General features: G+C 42.9%; 1 protein-coding gene across 3 annotated transcripts in view; it reads right to left on the bottom strand.

Annotated features, from left to right (window-relative positions):
- MORN1 (MORN repeat containing 1) overlaps positions 1-15413 on the bottom strand; it is a 443783-nt gene extending 428370 nt beyond the window's left edge. The window contains exons 1-2 of one of the 3 annotated variants that reach the window (XM_056543353.1): positions 15145-15413; positions 1845-1916 (exon numbers count right to left, since the gene is read on the bottom strand). In XM_056543353.1, coding sequence (XP_056399328.1) covers positions 1845-1916; positions 15145-15217 — 145 coding nt within the window. In that variant the 5' untranslated portion in view covers positions 15218-15413. The remainder of the gene's footprint in view (positions 1-1844; positions 1917-15144) is intronic. The other 2 variants (XM_056543352.1, XM_056543354.1) reach the window with 2 other exon arrangements.
- Between the last annotated feature and the right edge of the window lie 3752 nt (positions 15414-19165).

Here is a 19165-nt window from a genome sequence, read left to right as displayed (position 1 = left end):
GAATACTGAATATACCGCTGCCCAGCTATGGCCCCCAGCCTCTCCTGATTCACACTACAAGTGATAGATAGTGCTATGTCACCAAACCTGAACACCCTTTGGTGATACGGAAGGGGATTGGAGAGGCTCTTACCAGACTGTTAGCCCGCGTCCTGAGCTGCCCAAATGACACCTACGGTGTATCATTAATATCATTAATATTATTTATTTACTATTTATTACTATTTATTAATATCATTTATACTATCAATTGTACATTAATAAATAAATTTTACAAATAAATAAATTTTACATCAAATATTCACAGAACTTTGAGCCCCAATTTCTTTATCTACCCTTTGGTAATACCCTATATCAGAAATGTTTGCTTTTTGACTGTCTAGATATTATTGGGGTCAAATTCAAAACTCTTCACGTCAAAACATTTTGCACCAAAATTTTGCCACGAAAAAGTTTACATCAGATATTCAAAGTGTTTTACATGAGAATTATCCAAGGTTCACACTAGTCAAACCAGTTTTGCAAAAGTGTGAGTGGCTATGTAAATTTCATATTTTACATGATATTTTCAAAAGGGTTAGAGTCCATTTTACATAAAAAATTTCACACCAGCTTTTTACTAGTGTAGGAATCACAGAAATGGTTGTAGTTTCTTTTTTTTTCTCTTTTGCTTTTTTTTTTTTGGGGGGGGGGGGTGTTATTTAATTAATTATTGGAAACATGAATAATTATTAGTGGAAAATGTTATTAAAAAAAACAAATAAATAAAAAACTCTTTTTTTATTTTATGGTCACTGCGCCTGAACTCACATTTAAGCCCTAGAAATGTTTTATTTATACAGTTATTGCTTGTCTGGGCACTAGTAATCATAGAATATTACATGAGATGTTTCCGCCAGAATTTCCAGGATGTAAAATTTGGTGCCAAACTTAGCAATTTTGGCGCAAAAAAAATCCAATATGGCGGCAACAGAAAAAATTTCTGCGCCAGATTTGACAATTTTAGCGTGAAAAAAGAAATTAAAAATGGCACGAAAATGAGCTCTCGCATATTTTCTTATTTTCAAAGCAGCACAAGAGGCCTTTGAAAATGTGAAGAGAAAAAATTTGTGTAATTAATATCGCTGGAACAGAAATTAAACCAGATTGTGATTATCTCCCCCTATATCTCCCAGTATGATTTGACAGCTAAAGGTTGTCCATGTATGCTAGGGCTTGTAGTTTCTCAACAAATACTTGTTGGCTTTCAATATAAATATTTATCCTCAAAGGGAAGCTGTCATGCTGAAAATACAGTCCAATCTGCAGGCATCATGTTATAAAGGGAGGAGCTGAGCAGATTCATGTAAAACTCTGTTCATTCTGGGTTAAGTAGTCATGTGGCCGGCCCTGCTTAGGGATTGACAGGCCACTGTGTAAAAGTATGCATACAGAGAGAGGTGTCAGTCCCACAGTAGGACCGCCCACATGACTACTTAGCCCAGAAAGAACAGAAACTTACACGAACGAAGGATAATTTATTCTGGAACCTTTGCCATATATCAATCTCTACAGACAATATACTACACAACGTGAGTAAACATATAGGGGGAGATTTATCAAAACCAGTCTAGAGGAAAAGTTGCCCAGTTGCCCATAGCAACCAATCAGCTCACTTCTTTAATTTTTAACAAGGCCTCTGCAAAATGAAAGAAGTGATCTGATTGGTTGCTATGGGCAACTGGGCAACTTTTCCTCTGGACAGGTTTTGATAAATCTCCCCAATAGTTTATTGGCAGTATGTATGGAAATATAGTGCCGTTTCGAACTACGAGAAAGTGGTTAAACAGAAAAAATTGCCTTACCGTGTTTTTTACCATCCTTCCATTCACCATCATAACGGAAAAATGAATTTTCATAAACATAAACACCATAACCTAAAATAAACAAAAATGAACAACAATGTAATAACCAACATTTCAACCACTATGGAGAACTTACTATAACATCACATATTAAAGAGAACCTGTCATTAGTATCACCCGAACTAACCTGTTGGTACCAGCTTGTAGTGCGGGTGACACTGATTAAAGGGAATATGTCATGAGATTTTACTATATAAAAGGTGTGGCAATGCATTACAGTCATGGCCGTAAATGTTGGTACCCCTGACATTTTTCAAGAAAATGAAGTATTTCTCACAGAAAAGGATTGCAGTAACACATGTTTTGCTATACACCTGTTTATTCCCTTTGTGTGCATTGGAATTAAACCAAAAAAGGGAGGAAAAAAAGCAAATTGGACACCAAACTCCAAAAATGGGCTGGACAAAATTATTGGCCCCCTTAACTTAATATTTGGTTGCACACTCTCTGGAAAAAATAACTGAAATCAGTTGCTTCCTATAACCATCAATAAGCTTCTCACACCTTTCAGCCGGAATGTTGGACCACTCTTCCTTTGCAAACTGCTCCAGGTCTCTCTTATTGGAAGGCGCCTTTTCTCAACACCAATTTTAAGATCTCTCCACGGGTGTTCAGTGGGATTTAGATCTGGACTCATTGCTGGCCACTTCAGAACTCTCCAGCGCTTTGTTGCCATCCATTTCTGGAGGCTTTTTGACGTATGTTTGGGGTCATTGTCCTGCTGGAAGACTGAGGATCTCGGATGCAAACCCATCTTTCTGACACTGGGCTGTACAGTGCGACCCAAAATCCGTTGGTAATCCTCAGATTTCATGATGCCTTGTACACATTCACACCCAGTGCCAGAGGCAGCAAAACAACCCCAAAACATAATTGAACCTCCACCATATTTCCCTGTAGGTACTGTGTTTTTTTCTTTGAAGGCCTCATTCCGTTTTCAGTAAACAGTAGAATGATGTGCTTCACCAAAAAGCTCTATCTTTGTCTCATCTGTCCACAAGACATTTCTCCACAAGGATTTTGGCTTACTCAAGTTCATTTTATCAAAATGTAGTCTTTCTTTTTTATGTGTCTGTGTCAGCAGTGGGGTCCTCCTGGGTCTCCTGCCATAGCTTTTCATTTCATTTAAATGTCGACGGATAGTTTGCGCTGACACTGATGCTCCCTGAGCCTGCAGGACAGCGTGAATATCTTTGGAACTTGTTTGAGGCTGCTTATCTACCATCTGGACTATCCTGCGTTGACACTTTTCATCAATTTTTCTCTTCCGTCCACGCCCAGGGAGATTAGCTACAGTGCCATGGGTTGCAAACTTGGACAAAGGCAAATCTAGATCTCTGAAGATGGACTTGTAACCTTGAGTGTGTTGATATTTTTCCACAATTTTGGTTCTCAAGTCCTCAGACAGTTCTCTTCTCCTCTTTCTGTTGTCCATGCTTAGTGTGGCACACACAGACACACAATGCAAAGACTAAGTGACCTTCTCTCTTTTTTATATGCTTTCAGGTGTGATTTGTATATTGCCCACACCTGTTACTTGCCCCAGGTGAGTTTAAAAGAGCATCACATGCTTGAAAAAATCTTACTTTTCCACAATTTTGAAAGGGTGCCAATAATTTTGTCCAGCCCATTTTTGGAGTTTGGTGTCACATTTTGTCCAATTTTCTTTTTTTTCCTCCCTTTTTTTGATTCAGTTCAAATACACACAAAGGAAATAAACATGTGTATAGCAAAACATGTGTTAGTGCAATCCTTTTCTGTGAGAAATACTTCATTTTACAGAAAAATTTCAGGGGTGCCAACACGGTAGATTGCTATACTTACCTAGTCCCATCTGCTGCAGTGTAATCATGCCCCCTTAGTGTGATTGACAGCCCGCCTAGGCCACAGAAATGACATAACGCATGCATACTGTAAAAATTCCAAACCAAGCATGTTGTAGGCCTCACATAACTGGGTGAGCACACATAGTTACATAGTTCACAAGGTTGAAAAAAGACCAGAGTCCATCAAGTTCAACCTATATCCCTAATGAGTCCCTACTGAGTTGATCCAGAGGAAGGCAAAAAACCCTCATACTAGAGGTAAAAATTCCTTCCCGACTCCAAATATGGCATCAGAATAAATCCCTGGATCAACCTTCTGTCCCTATTATTCTAGTATAAATAACCAGCGATGTTATTATTCTCCAAAAATGCATCCAGACCTCTTTTGAACTCTGTAAAAGAGTTCACCATGACCACCTCCTCAGGCAGAGAATTCCACAGTCTCACTGCTCTTACAGTAAAGAACCCCATCTGTGCTGGTGTAGAAACCTTCTTTCCTCTAGACGTAGAGGACGCCCCCTTGTTATAGATACAGTCCTGGGCATAAATAGATCATGGGAGAGATCTCTGTACTTTTCCCTGATATATTTATACATAGTCATTAGGTCGCCCCTAAACCTTCTTTTTTCTAAACTAAATTACGCTAATTCTGATAACCTTTCTGGGTACTGTAGTCCTCCCATTCCATGTATTACTCTGGTTGCCCGTCTTTGAACCCTCTCCAGCTCCACTATATCTTTCTTGTACACTGGTGCCCAGTACTGTACACAGTATTCTATGTGGGGTCTGACTAGTGATTTGTACAGCGGTAGAATTATTTCCTTGTCGTGGGCATCTATGCCCCTATTGATGCACCCCATGATTTTATTTGCCTTGGCAGCAGCTGCCTGACACTGGTCACTACAGCTAAATTTACTGTTAACTATGACTCCTGAGTCCTAGTAAGGTAAACATCCACAGTGCAAGAAGAAAAAGCACTAACTGGCAAAGGAGATGAGGTTGGAAGTGTCTCACAGGAGATTTGTCCATTGTACAAAGGCCCACAAAGCCTGGTTGTTGACTAGTCTGTTGTTCTTGTCTCAAGTAACATTGGCTTCTGTGATCCATCATGCACACAACTTTCAGATGACTTCTATAAAGTGATTCACCACCAGTATGGCAACAGTAAGCCTCTTTAAAAAAAAAACACCAAAACTATTTTTTCCTTATGTACCCCTCTCATATTTTACATTCGGTTGGTGTTTCTTTGACTAGTGGGAAATATTTGTCTTTTATCTAGATATTCGGATAGCTTTTTTTTTTATTGCCCTTGATACGTAATAATATAAAAAGTAAATAGACACATTTTCCTTTGTGAGTGGGTCAAAGTTCTTAGTGTGGTGAAATCCCTTACCTACATCAGAAGGAACAATGATCCAGCAGGTTTACAATGCCCATGAGTATATCCATTATCATAATAGTAACTACTAGGAAGGATTTCCATGTTCTTTAAGTAAATATGACTTTATGTCCCGTGTAGCGTCTCCTACTTGAATCCCGGGGATGTCCATACCTGCCAGTTAACCAAACATGACATCACTGCTATTCTTTTCTTGCAGGACGGCCTCCTGGGTAACCCAATTTAATGTAAATAATGAAATGACCACATCTAGTCTATTATAAAAGTATCTTTGCCTCAGTACTATGACATTTATTTCTTTGCATTGCCAAGAACCTTTAAAGTGGCCGCTTTAGTTCCATATTAAGACATTAGTTCCATATTAAGCAGTGGGTAGTTTTTTCAAACCAAATGTCAATTTCGACGCCTGCCAAGACAAAGATGGACTGTTTACATCACGCTGTCTTAAAAGGTTATTTTTCGTTTTAAGTCACTGTATCAGATGGCGATATATTAAACTCTCCAATGAAGTCAGCCTCTGTAAGCAGGTACACGGTCATTGGAATGCGCAGGACTCTGCGGAGTCGAAAGGACAATGTGCTCTCTGAGTCATCGCTATTTCTTTTGGATGGAGCTGAAACGGTGCAGCAGCTGCTGTAGAAAGTTTAGTTTGGCCCAATCCTCTTAATGTTATAATCATTTATTTCTACATAACACTCTCGGGTACATGGCTGAGCTGTGCAATCACTATGCTACTTCAATATAACAAAAGAGTATAAATAAATGCTTTACTGGATACTTTCCTTACACTATGATGTTAAAGGGGTACTCCACCCCTAGACATCTTATCCCCTATCCAAAGGATAGGGGATAAGTTGTCTGATCTGGGGCAATACAGCATGCGGCACCCACCTGTTTCTGCTCCGGAAGCGCTGGAGGGTCTGGGTCCCGACCACGGGAACGGAAGTTCGTGACGTCACGACTCCGCCCCCATGTGACGTCACGCCCTGGGGCGTGACGTCACATGGGAGCGGAGTCGTGACGTCACGAACTTCCGTACCCGTGGTCGGGACCCAGACCCTCCAGCGCTTCCGGAGCAGAAACAGGTGGGTGCCGCATGTTATATTGCGGGGGACCCCCGCTATCAGACATCTTATCCCCTATCCTTTGGATAGGGGATAAGATGTCTAGGGGTTGGATCTAAATGGTGGATTTAAATTATTAAAGTGTATCTGTCATATCACAGGAAAAAAAAATAATACTTATAAGCAGATGCTTTACATGTCTTTTTATGTGTCTAGCTTCTTTATTTGTCTCACAAATCTCTGTTCTGCTGCTCACTCATTCTGACATCTACGGCTACGGTAGGGACAAGTCTGAGGTAAGAACTGAGACCGTCCTCACTCATCATGCTTTCACTTCCTCCCGAGTCTGCTGTGCTGTGCTGGGTCTCTTCATCCAATCACTGCAGGCTGCTCTGTAACCCCCTCTGAAAGTCTGATGGACAGGAGTGAGCAGAGAGGAGTGCTAGTTCCATCCTCACTTACTGGACTTTGTGCTTCAGCAAAAACAAAGATGATGTTGCAGCTGGACAGGTTCTGGATGGTATGGGGACCCCTAGTGGTCTTTTTTATAACCCATTATTTCTTTAAAAAGAAATTGTTTAAAGGGGTATTCCAGGCCAAAACTTTTTTTTATATATCAATTGGCTCCGGAAAGTTTAACAGATTTGTAAATTACTTCTATTAAAAAATCTTAATCCTTCCAATAGTTATTAGCTTCTGAAGTTGAGTTGTTGTTTTCTGTCTAACTGATCAATGATGATGTCACGTCCAGGGAGCTTTGCAGTTCCTATGGGTATATTCTCCCATCATGCACAGCTCCCGGGACGTGACATCATCATTGAGCAGTTAGACAGAAAACTTCAGAAGCTAATAACTATTGGAAGGATTAAGATTTTTTTTAATAGAAGTAATTTACAAATCTGTTTAACTTTCCGGAGCCAGTTGATATATGTAAAAAAAAGGTTTTGCCTGGAATACCCCTTTAATGAAGTATATTAAAAAGGTTTAGATTTTTCCAAGATGCATAACATATAAAAGGTTTTTGATTCGGACAGTCCCCCGTATAAAGATCTATTAAAAATACACAAATATAAACAGTGATATAAAGAAATAAAAAACACTGGTGTTTCATTTGTTTTTATCCATGTTTGTTTTTGTATATTTTTAATAGATCGTTAATACATTTTTTGCATGCTATTTGAAGCTGTTGACTAGAATTTGTCTGCATTTTGGATGTTTACACTAGAACTGATCCACTCTGTTTCAAGTAGTTTGTGCTTCACGACACATTACCTGTCTCATAATGTGTCATAGCCATATGTGCCATGACTAGAGTAACCTACAATTGCAACAAAGTGGTCTTTTATGGGGTGAGTGGATATAGCGCAAGAAATTATTATTGGGGTCCACGCATTCCCCAGTTTATAAGGAGCATCCAGCATCAAATTCAGAAAAATATGAGCGAAAGCCAAGCTCAGGATGTGCAATAAAACTTAACTTTTAATTAATTAAAGTTAATAAAATACTAGAAGACAAGTGATGTGTAATGATACGGTCAAAATAAATACTGGTCAGTCCTTGGGCTCTGCAGGGCCCAGCCAGCCCAGTCTGACCTTTCACCTAGGGTCCGCATAAGAGTAACACCACAGGGTGAGCAATTTCATATACCACAACGCGTTTCTACCTACTGGTTTATAGCAGGTGTCATCAGGAGGTATCAACAATAATATCAAGTATAGAGACCGACATACTAGGACTTATAGTGTATGGTCCTATGTAGAACTAATATACTGTTAAGAACCAGACCTCTAATAAGATAAGTGACACAGTTTTTAGTGATCAGGGAGCCTGCAAAAGAAAAAGCACATAACTCTCCCTACTATGTTGCTCAGTTTGAGCTAATTCACAATGTGACATGAGATCATATCCGTGAATCCTGTGGGGGAGAAAGGCTGTCCCTAATGGTCACTAATATGTCACACATGGTCTGTAGCAGATCTCAGCAGAGTTCCCGATTTCCACGGTTAGCTGGTCTGTGTGGCGTGTAGACGCTTCCCTGTCTGTAGCAGGGTACCGGAGGTGTCCGGATCCTTTCGCCTACTGCGGCGAAAGCTGGCGTCTCACAAATATACACAAATATAAACAGTGATATAAAGAAATAAAAAACATTGGTGTTTCATTTGTTTTTATCCATGTTTGTTTTTGTATATTTTTAATAGATCGTTAATACATTTTTTGCATGCTATTTGAAGCTGTTGACTAGAATTTGTCTGCATTTTGGATGTTTACACTAGAACTGATCCACTCTGTTTCAAGTAGTTTGTGCTTCACGACACATTACCTGTCTCATTACATGTGTCATAGCCATATGTGCCATGACTAGAGTAACCTACAATTGCAACAAAGTGGTCTTTTATGGGGTGATCCTCTCAAAAAAAAAAAAAAAAGTATAAAGAATGCTGGTTCAATTGTCTAATCAAGTCAGCAAGCTTGTGTGGCACAGATAAAAACACAAATAATGATAGAAGGGCTAAAAAAAAATCACCTCTTTTATCATGTGTTGAATTACTGGTTCCCCAGCTCGGCTCCCTATCTCATTCCTGGGTCCATGCATGGTTACCATTCCAGTCCTGGTCCCAGCATGATTCTTCATTTCATTTCTCATCCTCAGCATAGCAACCAATCTTATTTTAAATCCTAAGCATGGTTTCCAGCTCATTCCTGGACCCACCATGGCTTCCAGCTCATTCCTGGTCCCACCATGGCTTCCAGCTCATTCCTGGTCCCACCATGGCTTCCAGCTCATTCCTGGTCCCACCATGGCTCCCAGCTCATTCCTGGTCCCACCATGGCTTCCAGCTCATTCCTGGTCCCACCATGGCTCCCAGCTCATTCCTGGTCCCACCATGGCTTCCAGCTCATTCCTGGTCTCACCATGGCTCCCAGCTCATTCCTGGTCCCACCATGGCTCCCAGCTCATTCATGGCCCTACCATGGCTCCCAGCTCATTCCTGGTCCCACCATGGCTTCCAGCTCATTCCTGGTCCCACCATGGCTTCCAGCTCATTCCTGGTCCCACCATGGCTCCCAGCTCATTCCTGGCCCCACCATGGCTCCCAGCTCATTCCTGGCCCTACCATGGCTCCCAGCTCATTCCTGGTCCCACCATGGTTTCCAGCTCATTCCTGGCCCTACCATGGCTTCTAGCTCATTCCTGGTCCCACCATGGCTCCCAGCTCATTCCTGGTCGCACCATGGTTTCCAGCTCATTCCTGGCCCTACCATGGCTCGCAGCTCATTCCTGGTCCCACCATGGCTTCCAGCTCATTCCTGGCCCCACCATGGCTTCTAGCTCATTCCTGGCCCCACCATGGCTCCCACATCTGTGTTTAGATAAAGTCTACTGTGTGGCCTTTTCAACGGGGTTCGAAAAAAAAAAAATGTTATAAAAATTGGTTTAAGGGCTATTCCTTGGGCTATAATGGGACAAACATCAGTGACAGAAAAAAGCGCTTTACTGTACAGTATGTTATTTATATCTAAGCAGTAGAGCCCTGCATCGGGATTGGGATCCCGCAGGACACAAGAAAAAAAAACTTGCGGGTGGTAATGAGGTTGTTTCAGGTGGAAGCGGACGGTCACATAACATACAGCGGGTCCCCGAAAATCCCAAGCAGACCCACAATCCTCTGAAATACCACAGGGGGGTGCTGATGAAATGGCACAAGAGGTTGATGAAATGGCAGAAGGGGTAATGATATGGCATGAAGGGGTAATGATATGGCATGAAGGGGTAATGATATGGCACGAAGGGGTAATGATATGGCACGAAGGGGTAACGATATGGCATGAAGGGGTAATGATATGGCATGAAGGGGTAATGATATGGCACGAAGGGGTAATGATATGGCACGAAGGGGTAATGATATGGCACGAAGGGGTAATGATATGGCACAAAGGGGGTGATGAAATGGCACTAGAGATAATAAATTGGCACAAGAGATAATAAAATAGCACAAGGGGTACTATTTCTAAAAGCTGTGACAAAAGGTTTGCGGGAGCGGGCGAGATTGGAAACACACACCTTGCGGAGGCGGGCGGTAATGGTCAGAAATTCAGTGGGAGCAGGATTAATAAAACAGTCCTGCGCAGGGCTCTACTGTGCAGCATTAAAAATATAAGGGGCAAGCATTAAACCTTACTTGGCTATATAAGAGATTAAAAAAAACATACTAGGGCTTTAGGCCTGCTAATTGCTCATAGCCAGGTCCCAACCATAGCAGAGAAGGCTGTTGCTATGACTTTCCCCATACACAGTAACAGGTAATAGATGGAGACATGATCAGGATCACTGTCCCTGAGGATGCAATTAGTTTCCGACCATTTACATCTACCAACCACAATAATCTTAAGCATTAAGGGAAAGTCACGAAATACAGACATTAGATGACCCGCATCTGACGCCTCTGCAGGAGATGAGACCCCAGAATCAGACCCCGATGGTCCAGAAAGATCAGATAAAGGTCTTTCTCATGCATTAGGTGGTGATCATATCATGAGGAAATTCTGTATGTTCCAGCTGTTGCAAAACTACAGGTCCCAGCATGCCCGGACAGGCTTTGGCTGTCCGGGCATGCTGGGAGTTGTAGTTCTGCAACAACAGGAGACACACTGTTTGGAAAGCACTGCTTTATAGGATTGTGGGAATACTTAACCATGTTTATTTTCTAAGGAAATCATCACATTGACATGCAACCCAATCTGTTATAGACAGGGGTCAAGTCCTGGAAAAAAAGCGAGGGAACCCATCCATGATTTCCACCCAAGAGCTGGTCCTGCAGGACTTCTGCTAATGGGAACAGTGTGCCTGCTGTGGAAAAAGTGCAGGAACTCAGTTCCCACACATTCCTGCAGGACTTGACCCCTTGTTATAGAGCTGAGAAGATTAAGCTATATATATGTAAAACTCAACGTGTGTGTATGTATGTATGTGTGTATGTTCCACAAAAACTTCCAAACGGCTAAAGATATTAACATGAAACTTGTCACACATGTTACTTATATGTCAACAACAAACATAGGATAGGTAATTTAACCCTTACTCATCCCCATTTGCCAGGACCGGGGTTTATGTTTAAAGTCCCATACAAGTCAATGGGAAATATATGTTACTTCCAAACAGCTGGAGATATTTTGATAATACTTGGTTACATGTTACTTATATGTCCACTTAAAATATAGGATAGTTAATTTAACCCTTAACTACCCCCATTTGTGAGGGTCGGGGTTTTTGTTTAAAGTCCCATGCAAATCAATGGGAAATGTATGTTCCCACATAACTTCTGTACGGCTGGAGATATTTCAATACCTGGTACACATATTACAGGTCGGAATATGAGGACGGGATGGGAGGTCGAGATAGGAGGTCAAGATAGGAAGACAGGATGGTCGGGATATGAGGACGGGATAGGAGGTGGAGATAGGAGGTCGAGATAGGAGGACGGGATAGAAGGACGGGATAGGAACCCGGGATAGGAACCCGGGATAGGAGGACGGGATAGGAGGACGGGATAGGAGGACAGGATAGGAGGTGGAGATAGGAGGTTGAGATAGGAGGTCGGGATAGGAGGTCGGCATAGGAGGTCGGCATAGGAGGTGGAGATAGGAGGACGGGATAGGGGGTTGAGATAGGAGGACGGGATAGGAGGTTGAGATAGGAGGACGGGATAAGAGGTCGAGATAGGAGGTCGAGATAGGAGGTCGGGATAGGAGGTCGGGATAGGAGGACGGGATAAGAGGACTGGATATGGGGTTGGGATATGACAACAATATATGGGGATGGGATTTGAAGTCAAAAGCTTCCTCCTTTGTTGATTTTCCTCCCCAACAAGGATGAGGAAGGAAAAAAAGGGCAATGACGGGTACTCAGCTAGTATATATATGTAAGAAATGATTCATTAGACCTAGTCACCCCACTCCACAAATGGAGTAGACAGCAAAATAAAGCCAAATAGACTACTAGCCAGCGGGCACACTCCACAGTGTGATCAGGATGCTGACCTAGTAGGAAACAGAAAGAAATATAATACATAAAACTCTAGACCAGAACCGGATGAGTCTGAATAGACTCCAGGATACCAAACAAGAATTAACATATAGAGCACAGGTAACACTACACTAACACAGTATGAACACAGACTAAACAGAATGGGCAAACATATCCTAAAAACCGACAGATGTAACACAGATTAAAATCTACAATAAACAAGACTATTTAACCATGGCCAAAACTCAGATAATAAAACAAGATAAATACAAGGTGCATACTCAAGCAGACATGGAAGTGTATTGCACAAAAACCAGCCCAGAACACAGAAGAACTATGGTTAAAATAACCCCACCTGAGTTTTCATTGGCTCAGAGCATTAAAGGCGTATTCCAGTGCAAAATTATTTATTCCCTATCCAAAGGATACGGGATAAGTTATAGATCGCTAGGGGGGGGGGGGGGTCCGAGCGCTGGGGCCCCCTGGAATCTCCTGGACGGGGCCGAGGCAGTATGCAGGAAGTGAAATTTCGTCCCCAGCAGAAAGCCATGGCAGACACGCCCCCTCCATGTATCTCTATGGGGTACATAGAGGGGGTGTGTCAGCCACCACGGCATGCGGGGACGGAACGCCCCCTTTTCAGCATACTGCTGCGACCCCGTTCAGGAGATCCCGGGGGGCCCCAGCGCTCTGACCCCCCGCATTCTATAACTTATCCCCTATCCTTCGGATAGGCGATAATTTATATTGCACTACAGATCTCCTTTAACTATTCCCTATCCTGGGAGAATAGCAAACTGCTCAGAACATCCTAGAGTGTGAATACACACCTAAACAGAAAAATTCTAAATCAAATGAACGGCATTACAGGCTTTAGTCTCTTAGTGTAGGATCAGGGCGGCCAGGAGGGGTTAATCTTCTCCCTCACTGAGTTTGCTGAGCTCTGTGCAGTCAGATGACAGGCCTGTGTGTGAGGGAGGTTTCCACCAATCAGAGATCAGCTGACAAAGGGAGGGGGCGGGGTTAGCTATTTCCCTCTCACAGCACAGAGGGCTTAGAAAAATACTGCTCATTGCATTGCCGGTATTTTTATATAAAACATACCGTCAGGGAGTCTAAAATATCAGCTGTGCCGGTAAAATACCGGCCAGGTGGCAACCCTACCTGTGGATAGGGGACAACTTGAAATCTTAGGATAACCCCTTTAAGAGCAGTTTATGTTAAAAGCAATTTAATGTTCAAAAAGAATGAAACAAAATAGAGTGGAATAGTCACACCATAACAATAAGTTTCCATTAGTTTTTTTGGGGTTGTTTTTACCTGGGAAAAAATGCCACAAAAAGCTGCCCACTCATTTTGCACAAAAAGATGCTGTTTATGTGGCATTTTTTTCAAATAATAGTAGGTTTTAGTCTAGGCTTTTTTTTTCTTTGGTGTTTTAAAGGGGTACTCCGGTGAAAAACTTTTTTTTTTTTTTTTTTAAATCAACTGGTGCCAGAAAGTTTAACAGATTTGTAAATTACTTCTATTAAAAAAATCTTAATCCTTCCTGTACTTATTAGCTGCTGAATACTACAGCATACAGCAGAAATTCTTTTCTTTTTGCAACACAGAGCTGTCTGCTGACATCATGAGCACAGTGCTCTCTGCTGACATCACTGTCCATTTTAGGAACTGTCCAGAACAGCATATATTTGCTATGGGGATTTCCTTTTACTCTGGACAGTTCCTAAAATGGACAGAGATGGCAGCAGAGAGCACTGTGCTCGTGATGTCAGCAGACATCTCTGTGTTTTTAAACAGAAAATAATTTCCACTGTAGTACTCAGCAGCTAATAAGTACTGGAAGGATTAATATTTTTTAATAGAAGTAATTTACATATCTGTTTAACTTTCTGGCACCAGTTGATTAAAAAAAAAAAAAATCCCCTACAGCAGTGGTCTCCAATCTGCGGACCTCCAGATGCTGCAAAACTACAACTCCCAGCATGCCTTGTAGTTTTGCAACATCTGGAGGTCCGCAGGTTGGAGACCACTGCCCTACAGTTTTCTCATGACAAGTCATGTGATTCTTTCATCATGTGACTTGTAGATTTCTATTGAAGATTTGAGGTGAAAAAAAATTTAACTGACATGGCATTTTTTAAGCGTTTCTCTGCCTCTCCTAGACTTCAATGGAAGCAGAATGCAACAATTTATTAAACAAAAAAAGTAACGCCATAGGCTCTGAATGCCATGATTTACAAAATTGCCACTGAGCATAAAAAAAGCTTAAAAAAAAAAACATCAAAGGAACAAAACACAAAGGGAGTTTGCTATTGACTTTCAGCTAACATTTGCCACAAAAAACAAAATGATGTGTGGCAAATGTGTGTTTATTATTATTATTATTTTTTTATTCCATTCCAGGGTCATCTATTTTTTTTTTTTTTATTCCATTCCAGGGTTATTTATCATATTTTTTTTTTTCAAATCCAAGATAATTTTTTTTTTTTATTCCAATCCAGGGTCCTTTATTATCATCATTATTATTTATTTTTTTGTTTTTAATTCCAGTTGGGAATCATTCATTTTTTGTTTATTCCTATCTGGGTCATTTATTATTATAGTTTTTGTAGTTTTTTTCATCCCAGTACATGGTTATTCATTTTTTTAATACTGTTATTTTTTTTAACTTAAAAAAAAATAAAATAAATATATATATGTATGAAACAATCTATTCTGAATATTGGGCAATTTTGTGAATTTCCCACCAGTACACATATATTCTGCATTTAGCATAGACAGGAATACAAGCCGGCATGACGTCACCGGCACTCTGCATCGCTAATAAAAATTAAGTGCAGCCATTTCACAAGGACGCAGGATAACCATAAATATGATATTCACACTGAACAGTGTTCACAAGGAGCGTCTTATTGATTACCGTGCCGCAGCTGTTTCTTCACATCGCCCACGTAGTGCTGACAACTTCTCGCCACTTTCATGGGAGCTGCCATCTTGCGCCGAAATGTTTACATAGCAACCAATCGCAACGAGCCGGTGGCTTATTGCTAAGGGGCGGGGCTATGCCGCAAGCGATCGTCCAATGAACGTCTTGCACCTGTCACATTCAAAAGAACTGGAGAACAGTACGCATGCGCGTGAGTGCACGGTAATGTAAAGTGTTTTCGATTCGTAGAAAACTTAGAGCGCAAGCGCAGCACTCCGCTGACAGCGTAGGACTGACGTAGACAGCGTTAGGAGCGTAGCCCTGAGCATGCGCAGTTATGCGTACCGCGCACACAGTTTTGAGTCGTAGAACACTAAGAACGCATGCGCAGCTTTCCTCCGCTACGCAGTTAGCGTAGGGAGGCTAGCGTAAGTTAGTACGCGTACGTAGTTAGAGTAGGTAGCGTAGTGTAGAAGTCGGGGAGAGAGGTAAAAAAGCGTAGGGTTAGCGTAGTTTAACATAAGTGTAGCGTAGCTAGCTTACATTGTAACGTAGTTAGCCTAGGTTATAGGTTTTAAAGTAAAGAGACTACAACTCCCAGTATGCCCAGTAGGGTTGCCACCTTTCCCTCAGAAAAATACCGGTCATGGGTGTGGCTATGTGGGGGTGGAGCTACAAAAGGGGAGGGGCCAGATTGCACAGGGGCTGAGGGATCTGGGGTTTAAGAAATGGCACGGGGGATGGGAGGGGGGTTTAAGAAATGGCATGGGGGATGGGAGGGGGGTTTAAGAAATGGCACAGAGGATTGGAGGGATACAATATATATGCGGGGGGAATTTTCCTATATCGCACAAAAAAAATTACATTTAGAAAATACCAACCAAAACCCTATTTATGCCAGCGGCGGCGGTAGTGGTGGTGCGCGACAGCAACGCTGGCTCCCTGTGATGACGAGTGACGTCCCCCTGCGCAACGTCAGATAAACAGGCTAATCAGACAGTATCACACATGACAGATTTAGATGCACAGGCTCAGCAGACAGTATCACACATAACAGGATTAGATACACAGGCTCAGCAGACAGTATCACACATGACAGATTTAGATGCACAGGCTCAGCAGATAGTATCCCACATGACAGATTTGGATATACAGGCTCAGCTCACAGTATCACACACGACAGGATTAGATACACAGGCTCAGCAGACAGTATCGCACATGACAGGATTAGATACAGAGCGCAGCAGATAGTTTCACTCATTAAAACATTAAATCAGTGTTTCCCAACCAGGGTGCCTCCAGCTATTGCAAAACTACAACTCCCAGCATGCCCGGACAGCCAAAGGCTGTCTGGGCATGCTGGGAGTAATAGTTTTGCAACAGCTGGAGGCACCCTGGTTGGGAAACACTGCATTAAATACACAATTTTGCAGAGAGGTCTCACCAGTCTTTTGTCTTCACTTTCTCCTTTCCCCGGGTGGCTCCAGGTTAAGGAATGTCCGGGGTTGAGGAGTAATGGAGTGGGCAATTATTTATCCCATGGGGCCACATGAGAAACTAAAAATATTGTGGAGGGCCGGGTAGTTGTCCCCCAGATCAGGCAGCATAGTTGTCCCCCAGATTAGGAGCATAGTTGTCCCCCAGATTAGGAGCCTAGTTGTCCCCCAGATTAGGCAGCATAGTTGTCCCCCAGATTAGGCAGCATAGTTGTCCCCCAGATTAGGAGCATAGTTGTCCCCCAGATTAGGCAGCATAGTTGTCCCCCAGATTAGGCAGCATAGTTGTCCCCCAGATTAAGCAGCATAGTTGTCCCCAGATTAGGAGCATAGTTGTCCCCCAGATTAGGAGCATAGTTGTCCCCCAGATTAGGCAGCATAGTTGTCCCCCAGATTAGGAGCATAGTTGTCCCCCAGATTAGGCAGCATAGTTGTCCCCCAGATTAGGAGCATAGTTGTCCCCCAGATTAGGCAGCATAGTTGTCCCCCAGATTAGGCAGCATAGTTGTCCCCCAGATTAGGCAGCATAGTTGTCCCCCAGATTAGGCAGCATAGTTGTCCCCCAGATCAGGCAGCATAGTTGTCCCCCAGATCAGGCAGAATAGTTGTCCCCCAGATCAGGCAGAATAGTTGTCCCCCAGATTAGGCAGCATAGTTGTCCCCCAGATCAGGCAGCATAGTTGTCCCCCAGATCAGGCAGAATAGTTGTCCCCCAGATCAGGCAGAATAGTTGTCCCCCAGATTAGGCAGCATAGTTGTCCCCCAGATCAGGCAGAATAGTTGTCCCCCAGATTAGGCAGCATAGTTGTCCCCCAGATTAGGCAGCATAGTTGTCCCCCAGATTAGGCAGCATAGTTGTCCCCCAGATTAGGCAGCATAGTTGTCCCCCAGATTAGGAGCATAGTTGTCCCCCAGATTAGGAGCATAGTTGTCCCCCAGATTAGGCAGCATAGTTGTCCCCCAGATTAGGCAGCATAGTTGTCCCCCAGATCAGGCAGCATAGTTGTCCCCCAGATCAGGCAGCATAGTTGTCCCCCAGATTAGGCAGAATAGTTGTCCCCCAGATTAGGCAGCATAGTTGTCCCCCAGATTAGGCAGCATAGTTGTCCCCCAGATTAGGCAGCATAGATGTCACCCAGATTAGGCAGTTTACCCCCCCCCCCCTCCCCCCTACACACACACACACATATATATACACAGACACATAGAGACACATACACAGACACATATATACACAGACACATACACATATATACACAGACACTCACCCGCCCTGCGCTGCAGATGGAGACAGAATACACGGCCTCTCCCCTCCCTGCTCTGCCTATGGAGGGTTGTAAGACTGCACGGGGCAGAGGGAAGGAGGGGGAGGGGGAGAGAGGAGACAGGAGGTCACGCCCCCTCCCCAGCACTGTACAGTCTCTTCCTGTCATCGCACGGAGCTCTCCCTGTCACAGGCTGCTGGTGTCAGACCTGGGCATTGTACGGCCGGTCATGAAAGCAGTGTTCTTCTGGGGATGCTCCTCCGTCCGCCCCTGTCAGTGAATGAAAAATACCGGCCATTGCATGGCCGGTATTTTTCATCCAAACTTACCGGCACAGCCCGGAATGTAGATGAAAATACCGGCTGTGCCGGTAAAATACCGGCAGGGTGGCAACCCTAATGCCCAGGCATGCTGGCAGTTGCAGTTTTGCATGTTTTACAGTGAAGGGACCTCAAATCCCAGCATGCCCTGACAGCTAAAGGCTATCCGGGCACGATGGGAGTTATAGTTTTACACACGTATTGAGTAGTTAGTTTTAGCGTAGTTAGCGTAGCGTAGTGTTAGTGCAGTTTTAGCGTATTTAGCATAGTGTAGTGTTTGCACAGTTTTAGCATAGTTAGCATAGCGTAGTGTTAGCGCAGTTTTACACAGGTGTAGTGTAGTTAGCGTAGCGTTAGCTTTTACACAGGCGTAGATAGCGTAGCGTAGTGTTAGCGCAGTTTTAGCGTATTTAGCATAGTGTAGTGTTTGCACAGTTTTAGCATAGTTAGCGTAGCGTAGTGTAAGTGCAGTTTTAGCGTATTTAGCATAGTGTAGTGTTAGCGTAGTTTTAGCGTATTTAGCATAGTGTAGTGTTAGCGCAGTTTTAGCGTAGTTAGTGTAGCAGATTGTTAGCGCAGTTAGCATAGTTAGTGTAGCGTAGTGTTAGTGCAGTTTTAGCGTAGCGTAGTGTTAGCGCAGTTTTACACAGGTGTAGTGTAGTTAGCGTAGCGTTAGCTTTTACACAGGCGTAGATAGCGTAGCGTAGTGTTAGCGCAGTTTTACACAGGTGTAATGTAACTAACTTAGTTTTACAGGCAGATAAAGCATAGTTTAGAGAGTGCAGCTTAGCTTAGCCATACAGTGAAGGGGCTACAACTCCCAGCATGCCCAGACAGCCAAAGGCAGAATGGGAGTTGTAGTTTTGCAAAAGTAGCAGAGGCCATTGTGCTCTGCTATGTTAACATAGCAGAGACGAGTACATCCTTGTACGTT

The sequence above is a fragment of the Hyla sarda genome, chromosome 10 (genome assembly GCF_029499605.1).
Source record: "Hyla sarda isolate aHylSar1 chromosome 10, aHylSar1.hap1, whole genome shotgun sequence".
Taxonomy (NCBI): Eukaryota; Metazoa; Chordata; class Amphibia; order Anura; family Hylidae; genus Hyla; species Hyla sarda.
This window is presented reverse-complemented; position numbering and strand designations above follow the sequence as displayed.